Source organism: Anas acuta, chromosome 1 (genome assembly GCF_963932015.1).
Source record: "Anas acuta chromosome 1, bAnaAcu1.1, whole genome shotgun sequence".
Classification (NCBI taxonomy): Eukaryota; Metazoa; Chordata; class Aves; order Anseriformes; family Anatidae; genus Anas; species Anas acuta.
In genome coordinates this window covers 81947188-81961337 of record NC_088979.1, presented here as the reverse complement: position 1 = coordinate 81961337, position 14150 = coordinate 81947188, and the positions used below count along the sequence as shown (strand labels likewise).

General features: G+C 40.0%; 1 protein-coding gene across 1 annotated transcript in view; it reads right to left on the bottom strand.

Moving 5' to 3' along the window:
- Positions 1-14150, bottom strand: part of TRAPPC10 (trafficking protein particle complex subunit 10) — a 40382-nt gene that overhangs the window by 24141 nt on the left and 2091 nt on the right. Inside the window, exons 2-7 of the mRNA XM_068685522.1 lie at positions 7509-7590; positions 6707-6842; positions 4991-5187; positions 3282-3477; positions 2081-2192; positions 842-1089 (exon numbers count right to left, since the gene is read on the bottom strand). Coding sequence (XP_068541623.1) covers positions 842-1089; positions 2081-2192; positions 3282-3477; positions 4991-5187; positions 6707-6842; positions 7509-7590 — 971 coding nt within the window. The remainder of the gene's footprint in view (positions 1-841; positions 1090-2080; positions 2193-3281; positions 3478-4990; positions 5188-6706; positions 6843-7508; positions 7591-14150) is intronic.

Sequence of the window (14150 nt, the reverse complement as noted above, 5' to 3'; positions counted from 1 at the left end):
AACATCAGTTAGGTAAGAATATACGTCAGCAAAATACTTTTCTTGATACAACATAGGCGCCTCTTTGAAGAATTAACTCTAAGAAACACGCAAAAAGAGGCCAACTCTTCACTAGCTCCCAATTAACACGCATACAAAAATCAGTTCATGAAGCCAAAATGACTAAACAACCTAACAGTGATTAGGTTAATTGGATTGGATGTAGTCACCAGGATGAAAGAGAATCAAGAGAGGATTAACAGGTACTAGTACTTTGAAGTTTCCAACTTTCTGGAAATTTAAGTCTAAGGAAAACAGTTAGGAAAATGTTCTGTAGATAAAATACTACTTCTCCAAGGAGGCATCAAATCTCACTAACATCGAAATTTCACTCAATCCTTCTGGAATTTAGAAGGCTGGTTTTATTTATTAATTGTATAATACAATAATTTGTATTTATTAAGAAAAAAGTAAACAAAAACAAAAAAAAACACGACAACACACGAAGCATATTATATATGAGAATTTTAAGTTAGTTTTACAACATGTGAAGTTGTCATTTTAAAGGGCAACATTTCTGAAGTAGATTTTCTGTTTTTAAATGCAGCACGATAACTTATGGAACTTGCTACCACAGTATCAGGCCCGCAAAAGCAAAGTCACTCTTCTAATACAACAGAAAACTGCGTCATGAAACATTAAATTCTAGCACTGTTATACAATCTGGTATTACAGCATCATTTTGATACCCCACAGCCCGTGCTTACTGTATTCCGGTGACCAATACCTAAACTTCAACAATCTCGTTAGATCGTCATTGGATAAAATCATTTGCGTAAAGGAATATATTACACAGACTCACTTCTAATAGCTTGAGCTCTTGCACACAGTTGTGAAGAAGCTCCAGTGCTCTCTGGGAAACCTCCCATGGCCTCTGCAGGAAGATTAACAACGTGCACTGGCGAGAAAATAAGTAACTACGCAAGTCCAGTAGAGTAGCTTCTTGATTCTGAATTAGCTCTCTCTTCTCCATGTCTATAGGTTTTCGGAGGATTAGACCATTCCAGCTCCTCACTGGCTGGCAAAAAAATGTCAGCCAGTTTGCACCATCTAAGTAAATAAAGTTAACATCCGAGAATCAATCACTGCTGTTAAGCCTTTTTCCACCCTCCCACTTTGAGGTCACAAGCTTGCTTATTCTTTCTTAAATTACTTATCCATGATAAATTCGATGCCTTAACGTTAAAAAATAAATCAGAACAACAGAAATTCCATAGCTAAGTCAACAACTGAATTTTAGAGCATTCAAACCCCATGTGCATTTTGTTTCAATTACATATTTGCTATTAGTGTAGTGGTAATAAATTTGTAATCTATTTCTCAGCGATTAATCCTACTTGAAGTTCAAAACAAACAAGCTTTATCCACCTAAGCATTTCTTACTCAGCCGTCATTGATGGATGTGCCCTCGCTTTCAGGTTTAGCCAGAACAAATATATTTCACTGCAATTACTCCTGCACCGCACTTTCACCAGATTCATAACACACACCTGATTAAAGATGTTATATAACAACACGCACTTTGGCTAATTAAAACAGTAACAAGTTGATATTTCTTGCACAGTAATTTTTTGTGAAGAGACGGTTGTCTTCCGCAGTGCAGATTAAGCACATAATTGTTAACCACTACCAAACTGAATAGAAATGTCTCATGTAATTTGAAGCAAAACTGGATGCATTTGTTCTAGAAGCTCTTTATTAAGTAACTCAGCAGTGAACTGTGAGAACGGTAACTGCATCCCAGCCAGATCGATACTTAGGTAATTACAGAGCTTCAGAGCTCTGTTTATAACGATAATAGAATCAAAGCAATATGCAGGTTTTCATTAAAAACTGTTTTTAATCTCTGAGGCCCGAAAGCAAAAAACTGTTTGCATACAATACAAAACAGGGGCATAAACTGCCCAGTGAATCTTCACTGCAACATACCATCTCCATCTCCCTTGTACACACATGGCACCAAGGCATTGTGCTGTTTTAGCAGAGGCATAGCAAAGAAATAAATACGGTTAACACATATTTACTGCTTTAAGACACTTACCACCAGCCCCAAAGTTGACAACGTACTGAGAAAACAAGGCATCCAGTTCATCATACTGCACTAGCGCATCCTCAAATTGCTGCAGCATCTCAAAGACAAAGGCCAGTTCTTCCTTTTGACACACAAACAAGACAATGAGCCTGTTACTGAAATTAGTTGTGTACAGCATTACAAGCTATCCATCTGCATCTTCAAGTAGCACTTTTTCCAACATTCTTCCCCTTCCAGTAATCACAAACAAAAGAAAATCTGCCACTCTAGTGGATGCACCATTTCCTCTTCACACAATGAGGTTCACAAAGAAAGCTACAGTCATCCAGCTATGCCAGTTAATGCAGTTCTATCCAGATTGTGATTCACTACAAGATACTGTTTGTATATCTACAGAAAGTTCAAGTTTCAAAAAAAAAGTTGCTGAACGCTCATCTCCCATAATAACTTCTCCTTTGTTTGCACTGAGAAAACACCACTGCAGGATCAATAAAGGCTCAGCTGTACACAGAAAAGGGAGCCAAAGCTGTAGGTAGAAGAAGTCTGAGAAGTAGATGTACCACGTGCAAGTGGCAGCACATGAAATCAGTGGAGACATGAACACATGGTAGAATTAGTGTAGGAAAAGAAACTGTTCAGGGACTAGAAAATTCAAAGCAATCGAGACTTTCAGTTCTATTGAATTAGAGTTTCTTGCTTTTCTCTACATCAGCTAAAGCAGACATATTTAGAAATCAAAAAAAAAAAATTTCAAGGGCTTTCTCTATTTGAGATTACGATAAAATAGACACTCCTCTAAAAAAAAAAAAAAATCACCTCAGTGCATACCGATCATAAACTAAGCAAAGAAAGCACAGCAATATTCACATTTAAAACCAATTACAAGATTGTCTTTTCACAATCACAGTAATAGGACGCTTATCCAAAATTCAAGAGGAGCTACAGCAACTAGAAAGAGTTTTAATTTGTATCTGCTACTGTTGAGGTTCATAAAAGTTTGTTTGCAGCAGGTTTGTGTTACCTATAACACAGCACACAAACTTTTCAGGCATGTCAATATGAAAAATCTTGCTTTAATACCTGTCTTCATCTTCCCCGCTCTCCTAACTCAAAGGATGAGCAGAACATTAAAAATACCAGAAGGACAACAACAAGCCATTATTAGAACTAGGACTCAAGCACTTTTTTTCCCATAAAGAGGGACTCTTACCTGGACCATGAAATACTCGCAGAAACTCCATCCTGGCTCAGTCCTTTTCTCTCTCAAAGTCCTCATATCATCTTCAAACTTGCCTAGGTTTTTGGTAAAAGACATGAGAAGCAATGTCCTGAGTTTGGTCAGGAAGGCATTCCAAGATTCCTGAGAGCGGGAAGAGTCTTTCAAAGGGTCAGAAAGTACCACACATCTGTAAAGAGATGGATGAAAATTATTTTGAGGGAGGTATAAAACATTTTAAAAAAAAGCACGCATAAATGCAGTTAAATACTGTTCACATCTGACAGATTCACAGTAAATAAAATTGAGCTTTTAATTCAGCCTTAATCAATGGAAAAAAATAAATTGGGAGGGGTGGGGAGGCAGAGTGGTCTGCTTTTTTGTTCATTTCTTAAACTTTCCCATGTATGTTTAAGGTTGTGCTATATTTTATGGAAAAGAGTTAAGTATTTTCCATGCAATGAGTATTGTAAAGCTTTACTTTTCTTTTTTTTTTTCTTCTTTTTTCAAATCAAATAATGGATACATTATTCCAATTACTTAAACATAAATAATGCTGTAGCTAGCAAAGGAAAAAAAAAAAGCCTACTGAGAAATACAATTGGCAGAATAATAATTATGTTTACTCCTGGCAAGGATTATGCAAGGCAGAAATCAAGGTCCATTAGACCATATATAGTCAGCCTTTCCCAAGCCCTCAAACCCTTTAAAATGTAACTCTATAGTGTATTCTTGCAGGTTGTCAATTTGTTTCGCATATACTATGTGTAAGAACTTCCATTGCCTTTTTTTTTTTTTTTTAAATAAGCACTTAACAGATGACAGTAACTCACAAATAAATAAGCCTTATTTAGAGCATTTCTTTGATCAGTTTTAATAATAATGATCAAAAAAGGAAAAGACATCTTGAAAGGCAGGAAAAGTCTCCCATCCAAACAGAACACCATTTCTGGTTAGAGAAGTAACATCCTATGGCAAAATGATTAAACCAAGCCAACCAAGTAGACAGAAAACAATAAATTGATTCAGAGTTTTTGAACTATTTGCCCAAATAACTTGTAATATGCCAAATACTGTCTAGGTACAACAAAAATACTGCCAATGTACAGCATGTTATAACGTGCTGACATGCCATCGCTGCCAGCTCACACAAAGGTACAGTGAGTGCTTTCATCTACCCTTTTAAGCCATTCCCCATTATTAGGGGGAAGATCTCCTACTTAAAGTTAACACTTGAGATTAAAGCAAAATGAAAATATAGAATATATTCAGTGCAGTGTTTCAAAATAAGGAAGAAATTATGTATCAAAGTTAGTTTCACATTCACATTTGTTTATCTTTGTTAACTTTAATGAAGGCAAGAAACAGTTTTCTGTATTACATTGATCATTATTTTCCTTAGAATAAATCCAGTTTCTTCAGATGTTTTAAGTTGATTATTTCTGAAGGTGCAGTTCTGAAATCCGGTTGTTAGCACACTGCTAAGGAGATCTCAGTATTCTCAAAAGGTTTTTGAAACCAATTACAAACCACCACTAATCCATGAGGAACTGAAAATAAAGTCCTCACTTTATTGCTTTAAATGATGGAAACAGAGAAGATCCTTAAATGAGCAAGGAAACAATTACATAGGGAATCACACTAGCGATTCAATCAAGGCACTAGTTAAAGGTTAAGTAGTCTGCCAGTAACAGAATCCTTACCTGTCACTTTGCTTGTTGCAGAAGTCATTTCTTATTTTATCTACTATAGAGGTTCGGGGAAGGATATTTGTTTTGTTCTTTTTCTTGGCATCACTCTCAACTACTACAATTAGCCAGTCCACCGAGTTGTGAGCTTTAAGAACATTCTGCCACTTGGTGATGTCATCCTTGACTGTAGTTTTGTACACTTCCGTGTCCTGGGATGAGAAGTGGTGAATCACCAGATCAAACAGCAAATTTTGTTCCAACAAAAGAAAAAACATAATGATATAGCTAATAGAATCAGAATTGCAGAGAAACAGAATTAAGGCTTACAAAATCCTGCCCAGTTGAGGTGATTTCACACTAATGGGCAGCTAAACTCCACCTAATCACTCCCTCACTCCCCCCTACTCATCAGAACAAGGGGAGAAAATATGAAGAAAAGGGGCTCACCAATTAGTTCCAGGCAAAACAGGCTCAGCATAGGGAGGTAAATATAATTTATTGCCTGTCACTAGCAGACTAGAATAGTGAGAAACTAAGAGCAAATTAAAAACACCTTTCTTCTTCCCCTCACACAGCACAGGGGATTGGGGAGTGGGGTCTGTGGTCAATCTCTAGCATTTTGTCTCCGCCGCTCCCTCAGGGTCCCTCCCTGCCCCTGCTCCCCGTGGGGTCCCTCCCACGGGATGCCGTCCTTCCCCAGCTGAGCCTGCGGGGGCTGCCCACAGGCAGCAGCTCCTCAAGCTTCATCCCCCAGGAGCAAACTGCCCACGGGCAGCAGCTCCGGCCTGGGGCCTGCTCCTGCGGGGGCTCTCCATGTGCCGCAGCCTCCTCCAGGCCACATCCACCTGCTCCACGGGGGCTCCTCCACCCACGGGGGGGCTGCAGCGTGGAGATCTGCTCCATGTGGGTCCCATGGGCTGCAGGGGGACAGCCTGCTCCACCAGGGGCCTCTCCCTGCACAGCCCGCAGGGGAACTGCTGCTGCCTGCCTGGAGCACCTCCTGCCCTCCTGCTGCACTCACCTGGGGGGCTGTTTGTCTCACATGTTCTCACTCCTCTTTCCCAGCTGCTGTCTCACAGCAGATTTTTTCCCCTTCCTTAAATCTGCCCTCCCAGAGGCCCAAGGAGCATCTCTCTCAGGCTCGGCTTGGGAAAGCAGTGGGTACTTTTTGGAGCCAGCTGGACCCGGCTCTTCTCTGACATGGGGCAACTGCAGCGATCTGCTCACAGAGGCCACCTCTGCGGCACCCGCAATACCAAAACTTGGCTACATAAGCCCAATACACCAGTTAAGACTGCTAATGCATATTAATTGCTTCCACAAATAATGAAGTAAAATAGAAATTTATATTTTTTAAGACTTAATCTCATGAACAGATGATAGCTGAAATAATCGGGCCACATTTGTGCATTATGTGGGAAGTGTGCTGTGCTGCTGCAATAATGCTGTTAGACCTTGGGTTTTTTCATGCCAAAATACTGAACACAGGTCATTCAAAAGCCTTTCCTCTTCACACAAAGCAACGTTACAAATACAGCTTATGGCAAAAAGTACTCAAGTTGACAAGGCTTCCAATATATCAGGTATGCATGCTTAAGCAATGCAAACTTAGTTGTTTAAATATCATGAAGATTAACTGAAAAATACCAGAGAGGGCAGTTAGAAAGCCAAACAATTTCACTTTAAGTCTGAGTATCCAATTTTTCATTTTGCTTTCCTAATACTTACACAACATTCTGTCCAATAAATATGAAGAAAGGGAAAAGTCAGAAGAGCCTTATTCCCCTCTTTGGGTAGTAGCTCCTCTTTAAACTGCACAAAGTTAGATTCTAGATGAATCATCTTCGGAGCACGGCCATACGACCTGCAAAGTTTAGAAACTGAAATTAGGGAATGTGACCTAAGTTGCAGAACATTTTCAAAAATAAAAATTTATTTTGTGGAAGAGGAATGAACTGAAACATTCTGGTATTGGAAACCCCAAAACCTTGCTTACTGCAGTTTGTTAACTGAAATGTGGTATCACTTGAAATGTTACAGATGCTCCTTTTTGCAAGAAGAGGAGCTAGAAGCTTTTCAGCTTTCATTAAGAGATTTCTTCTATCTAAAAGTTTCTAAAAGTAGAAAATTCCAAATAGGAAAATTCCCAAAATATTTTTCTCCCACCGGAACAGTGTGCCATACCAGTCTGTTTTGCATGAAGTTTCATCAAGTTCCACTTAAACTTTACCTATATCCTCATGAAAAAGAGCAGCACATCCCTTTCAAAACACCCAAAGCATATCAAGGCACATACCAAAACAAACCAATAACAACAAAAAGAAACAGAGTGCTCCTATTATTTTTCTTCAGGAGAAATTCAACATAGCTGAAGTGCTGAAATGATCATCCTAAGGTGCACATTTACCTCGTCTTTCCAAGGCAGGTGCCACATTTGATTCAATTTACAGTAAGAGCTTCTCAGAGCACATACGCACACCTTCCCAAGTCTAGTAACACACTGAAATAACACACTGAAATGTAAATTTACCTCCTCCATTCCATGGGTTCTCTCGGAAGCTGCTGAGAAAGCGTAGGATACAGGGAAGTAAATAAATTCTGATCTCCAGCACCTAAACATGAAAGAGATTAGTTTATCATCACGTGCAAATTGCACAAAAGATTAATAAACTATGCTATCAATAGCTTGTTTGAATAAGGAGATGTAATTCTTTCTGCTATGAGGAAACCGGAGTCCAACACTACACCTTTTTCACCCTTTTTTCTTTAAATCAGGTGCTCTCCCAACCTAATACAACACTTTAATACACATGGCAGATAATACCTATGCTGTTATACCTTCCTATCACAGTCTTCCACATACCAATGAGAAAACTGCTCTCTTAGGAAGACAGAATCACCTGTATAGCTGGTCCAGCTTTAAAAAAAATAAACAAACAACTCCTTAGCCAGAGTCAGTGCTTTACTGGGTTCGATTCCTCTCCCCCATTACCCTGGGGCTGCTGCCAGTAGGAAGCAGCCCACTGTTGTTGCTGCCCTCAGAAACACCAGGTCTGTTAACCCAAGGCAGAGCCCCTGGAGCTGACCCTACACGGACACGCAGATCTGTGGCCAGGCTTTAATCCCTTGGGCTTTGGACAACTGTATTAAATACCAACACCGCTGGAGCAGCTGCTTATACACAAGGTGGAACAAAACACAGGACCCACCATAATACACCGTCAGCAGCCTACAAATACCAGTTCTTAAATTCTGTCCTGTTATATAATAAAAAGGAGCCTGATTAAGTGATAAAATAAGCCAAGCCAGGTCTTCTAACGTCTGACCAAAGTAGCTGTTATTCAGGGATACAATTTCCTAGAATAGCTTAAAATTAAATAAACAAATAAACACTCTATTATTAGTGCTCCAGCCTTAGGTCTCCAGAAAGTTTCTAAACAAGCACTTTACTCTTCCCTTCCATCTCGCTCTGTCTGAATTAAGCGTACCACACTAAATCTTTAATATAATACCATAAACAAAGGTCTAAAATGAATACTGAAACAAGTTATTAGTCATATTGCTAATGCTGCCTCATACCCAGTTACACCATCTCTATGAGCTAGGCCGTGGAGAACTGTTTATTGATTTGCAACTCATTACTGCCCATAGGAAGTGAAATATGGCTCCGTGATTTAGCAGCAGGACGCTGACCAAATTAAAGTGATAGTCCACGAAGCTTCCAGCCTGACGACGAGAAAGCAGCGTAGCATAGCTCCTGTGCTCTTTCTGTATGCACTTAAACATCTAACATGCGCCCCAAAATGTTGGGGAATGCAACATCTGGAGTAAGAATATTTTTCTGTAACACACAGAAGCTGCTAAGGGATAATATTGAGGCACCCTCCTATTACGGAGCACTACATCTTATTACCAGCTGATGAAAAGTTAAATTGGATTCCAAGCCAGTTAGCTTTTCCTCCTGTATTGGCTTTGAGGGAATGAAGAATATATGTAAGAATGCATTTTATCATCAGTGCAAGATTACCCTCAATGATTAGAAGAAAAAGGAGAACGACCCTTCAATGTAAACGATATCAGCTTATCTTTTGAACATGGACCAAACACTGCTACCAAATACTGCAAACCCCCAAAGGGCTGTAACACTTGAGGTTCTGCTCAACCAGACCCTGTCTCCGCTGTCCTCAGCACGTCTGAGCCCTCCATCAAACCCTACAAATGAGGTTAGCAGCGGGCAACTCCAGCACAGTACTGACACAGGGCGAACACCGGGACTGGTTGGTAGGATCAGTTTGGAAAGGACCATGAGGCTGGTAAGATGCACAGTGATTTGTGAACTGCCTGATTCTGGGGAAAAGGGAAGATCACAATAAGCAGGCAATACAAGCACAACCTTCCTGAGTAACAGAACAAAATTCCTGCAAGATCAGGACTATTTTGGAGGGTCGTTGTGCCAAGTGACCAAGACTGAAGGGACGTGAAGCACTGCAGAGGTCTCATTCTGTTCTGGGTACATCTCTGAAGCATTAGTAGTTGCTGCAAAACATTAAATGTTAAAAAAAACACTCACACCAAAACCAAACAAAACCCACACGCATGAATTTTCCCTTCCATCTCACTGAATTTTGAATGAAACACACCAAAACCGTAAGAGCTCCCTGGAATCCAAAATTACAGCAACCACCACAAGTCTGGAGAACAAAAAGCTGGAGAATTGCTTTCAAGATTGGTGTTGTTGCTGTTGTTCTTTAAGCAAGCAAACAAAAAAGCACACGCACTGAATACAGAGCCATGTGGCTGGATGCCTCAGCACCGTTTCAGCACAGCGAGCTCTCTCCAGAGGATGGGTCTTGACACAAAGCTCTCACCCCAAGGACTGTCAGTAATGGGGGGAAAGTACTCCCAGCCAAAGCGCAGAGCGAGATTAGATACAGCTGAAAAGGAGAAGGAAGGATGGGAACGGACAGGAAACAAAAGTAATTTTGGAATCCTACCATGAGGAAAATGCAGCAGCTTTTTAGAGGAGGATTTTCTTCTCTGAGCACTGCCAGAATTAAACAAGACCTAAATATCCCAATAGAGATGGTGACTTGGGAATAAAATCCTTTATCACTTAAGATAATTATATGAGGGCATCTTTAGTTTTATTAAGTTCTTTAAGTTTGTCTCATAAATATCTTCTAGAAAGAAATCGAATTAGGTTTAATAGATTTATATTGATAATTACACATTTATACACAATTTTAAAATATACTCTGTAACTTCTCCATTTTTTAAGTAAATCTAATAAGTCTTTGACTGTTTTATTTGAATACGGGATTTTTATTTTATTTTATTGATTAGAGTAGGAAGTCCTGCTAATCCATACCCTCTGGAGTCCCCATGTCAGCTTTTCTAGTACGTGTATCTCAATTAATCCACTCTCCATCTGGACGTTAAAAAAGAACAAAGCACACGTGTAGCCTCTTCTCTCTGTCTCTCCTCACCCCCAAAATACAGAAAAAAGCACAGGAACTCCTGATGCTACTCCCAGTATGGGATGGTTCTGTATGTGAAGCAGCAACGTTTATTTTAACTAACGAAATAACAGAAAGCAACGAGGCTCAAATGATATGCCTTTGCCAGAAACACTCCTGGAGAAAGGGAAGAAGGGAGACAGCATGTATGTGTCCCCTCTTTTCACCCCACAAAACCGAGAAGGCATGCCCTTTGCCTCCTAGCTCAATAGCTCACAAACAAATCTAGACAGACAGCTATCTGTCCAGAAACCACATGCAAATAAAGCACTGCAAAGGCTTAAAAGGGTTTTACCATAAGCCTAAATCAAACAATGAGGCAGAGAGCATAATTTTAAAAGAATTTTTATGACCCACAAACACTTGACGTCCCCCAAACAGAGCTCCAAGATGTTTTGTTCAGATGGCCAGGCCAGGCATGAGAGGAACCAAACTAACTCAGACAAGTCTGGATCGTGAAGCTGGCTGGAAAACCTCGTTACACAGCTAAGTAGAGAACACACACTGGTTTTATATATCCAGGGACAGGCTGTATCCCTGCAGTGCACATCATAGCCATACACCTAAGCCTTTGGAAAACCTTTGAAGGTGACATCAAGCAAGAACAGAGAGGGACAACTAACACCAGAACGCCCTTTGTTTGGGTGGCAGCGTAATGCAAAGCTGACCGAGTGCCCCACTCCAAGACCACACGAAGTTATGCATGGAAACGTCATGTTATTGGGCCCATGTTTGAAGTTTTCTCCACTCCTTCCTCCTCGTCTTTCTCCCTGGCATTCTGGCACATGAATTCAGTGCAGCCATCCCCCTTCCCTCTGCCCCCACGAAGGGCACTGCTGTGCCGCAGGTCTGTGCGGTCACAGCACGAGATGCAGGATGCCAGCCTCACCAGGACTCCCCGGAGAAGCTCCACGTGACAGCTCTCCGACACTGAAACCTCAAAAACATCAATATTTTAGTTGATGCCTGCCCCAAACCCACCCAAATCCCCAAGAATTTTTTTTTTTTTTTTTTTTTCCTTTTCTAACACATCCCAAACTTTTTTAGCTGCTGAGAGACTTTGTGACTGCAGTGTCTGAACATCCCACAGCCAATGTTTTCCTCTGGAGGAAATTACCCCAACCCACTAACTACACAGGCAGCATAAAAAGAAAACTCCTGAGGTCAGATGACTAAAGCAGACAAATATTTTTCTTTGATATCGATGCAAAACCCAGTCAGCCAAGACAAAAGGCTCTGAATACCTACAAGAGAGCTCAGTGCCAAGACTACACTTTAGTGGGTTTGTTTAGTTTTTATTCCCAAATATTGTTCGAAGCTAATCTTTCTGATCCCGCTTTTCCACTGGTTAAAAGCTCTGCTATGAATCTTTTTTTCATAATTCATTAGCCTATTATAACTGTATCCATCCAAAGTTTTGAAAGATTTTATTTGTGCTAAGGTGGTGGGTTTGGTTTTTGAAAGGTCATCCTGCTCCCCAGCCTGGCTTCATTTTCAGAAGAGGGCTAAAAGCTGAAACACGAAGACAAAAATCTAAAAAGTTTACCTAATTCACTAGTAGCCTGCAGAAGAAATTCCTTTTAGTAAAACGTTGTGTCTTTACCTTCTGCTGCCCCACTAAGTTTATTAAACAGGGGTTTAGGCTAACAAGACTACGCTGCCTCTTCCAGTCTTCCAAGCTCTTCCAGTCCAGAACAATATCTTTACCTGTAAGCATGCGCTCACACTCCAAAGAGATGTGAAATTCCCCCCGCATCCCCTTCCCTTGTATTAGGCTTTCCTTTTATGCTGTTCTTGTAGATATTTACAAACACTTCCCACTGGCAGGCCTGCAATGGTTTTGCTGATGGTTTTGCTTTTGTGCCCATCTGCCTTGAATGTGCACAGTCTGCATGTGGATCAGATGAAATCCATGCACCCTATTCTCTCCGGAGAGATATATCAAGTCCTTTCTCCCAGCAGTATTGACAGCTGAGAACAAATACACACACATGCTATATATAAATATATATATGAAAAAACAGATGCTACAAGCTGATAAGGAATGCTCAACAACTATATGGCAATAATCGCAAAAGAACAGCTTGGTAAGAAAGCTGGGAAAATCCTATTAACTTATTTCATTTAGCAGGATTGTCTTCAGCCTTCAACTTGCTCTTTATATGGAAAATGACAAAGTGCAAGAACTTAAGTGCAAGCCAGGTACGTAACAACAAGTTCTCCCATCAGAACACTTGGCTGGTATATATTTGCATGAACACTATGTAAATGTTCCAAAGACTTTTTCGAATTAAATTTAAAATATGACCAAAGAGAAGGTTTCCTAGGAAAGCACTCTGCATCATCTTAAAGGTTACGCCAATCAATATTGCAAAGCAGGCACCTCAGTTCAAGATGTCAGAGGCAAACCTCTTCAGATAAAAAACAATTAACGATGGTAAAAACAGTATTTCTACAGCAGTGAGAAAGCTAAAAGCTGACTCGTCAGAGTTTGCAAGGCAATGTGCCACGGTGAGAATAAGGAGCCTTCATGGTACTCAGATCTAACTGACAGGAATGACCTGGCACTACAAGGGATGCTGCCACTTGGAGAAAATGGGGAAAAAAAAAACAGAGGAACTGAGTCTTTCTGTGAACATACTACTTTTTCCACACTTAGAAGATGAGGTTGTCTGCTTGTTTAGAGAAAACGCCTTCAGGAGCTGTTGGTTTGCAGAACTGACTTCTATTAATCTAAATTCTCTGGCAATACAAATACCTTAAATACACGACCAACGCAGCTACATACGTATCCCAAAGGAAAAAAAAAATGTAATTATTATGGAAAAAGTAGTTTCAAAAACTGCATTTGCTATTGTCATGAATTATACAAGCCAGAGGGAAGCTACCTTTTTTTTTTTCTACAGGTCAGAGTCCATATATATATAGGTTGCTGTGTTCAGGACTGTACCAGTGCAGCAAATTATTGCTTTTACAACACAGAGAAACTCTCATACTGGAAAGCACAACTCTTGGCCTGTTTGTTCCTCGCAGAAGCATGCCTTTCAGAGTACTCTCAAATTTATTCCAAGAAGATAAAAACATTTGTTTACAAAACATCCCTGTATGCACAGCATTGAAAACAACTTTCATTCAAAAAAAAAAAAAAAAAAAAACACAAATCTTTCTCTTCATATCTCCATTACTGAGAAACCCTGAAAGTTCATAGGAGCATTTCATGATACAAATGTTTACCTGACAGAGATTAACCTACGTTTTGTAGCAAAAGGAAGTATTTCTGTTCCAAGACACAACCTCACTTAACCTTCGCTCCTCCTTTATACGGTCTTTTGACCATTTTTAATTATGGCTGGTTTTAACTAAGGGGGGAGCAATTACACTGGACAACTTCAACTGCCTGAAACCAGGGCAACAAAACAAGTTGTATTGGCTGAGCAGCTTCTAATATTGTAGCTTTGAATGTATTTTCCAACAAACCAAATCTGAGTCAACAATCCCTTTCCTGAAAGGCCACACTTCATCTCCTCATAAATCACCAGTGCTGTAATGGTCAGAAAAGCTTTCCCTCAAGTAAATCGTTTATGTTGAATGCATTTGCTCGAAATTCCATAGCCTCCAAGCAGTCATCTTCGCTGGACAGAGAAGAAAGGAAATTA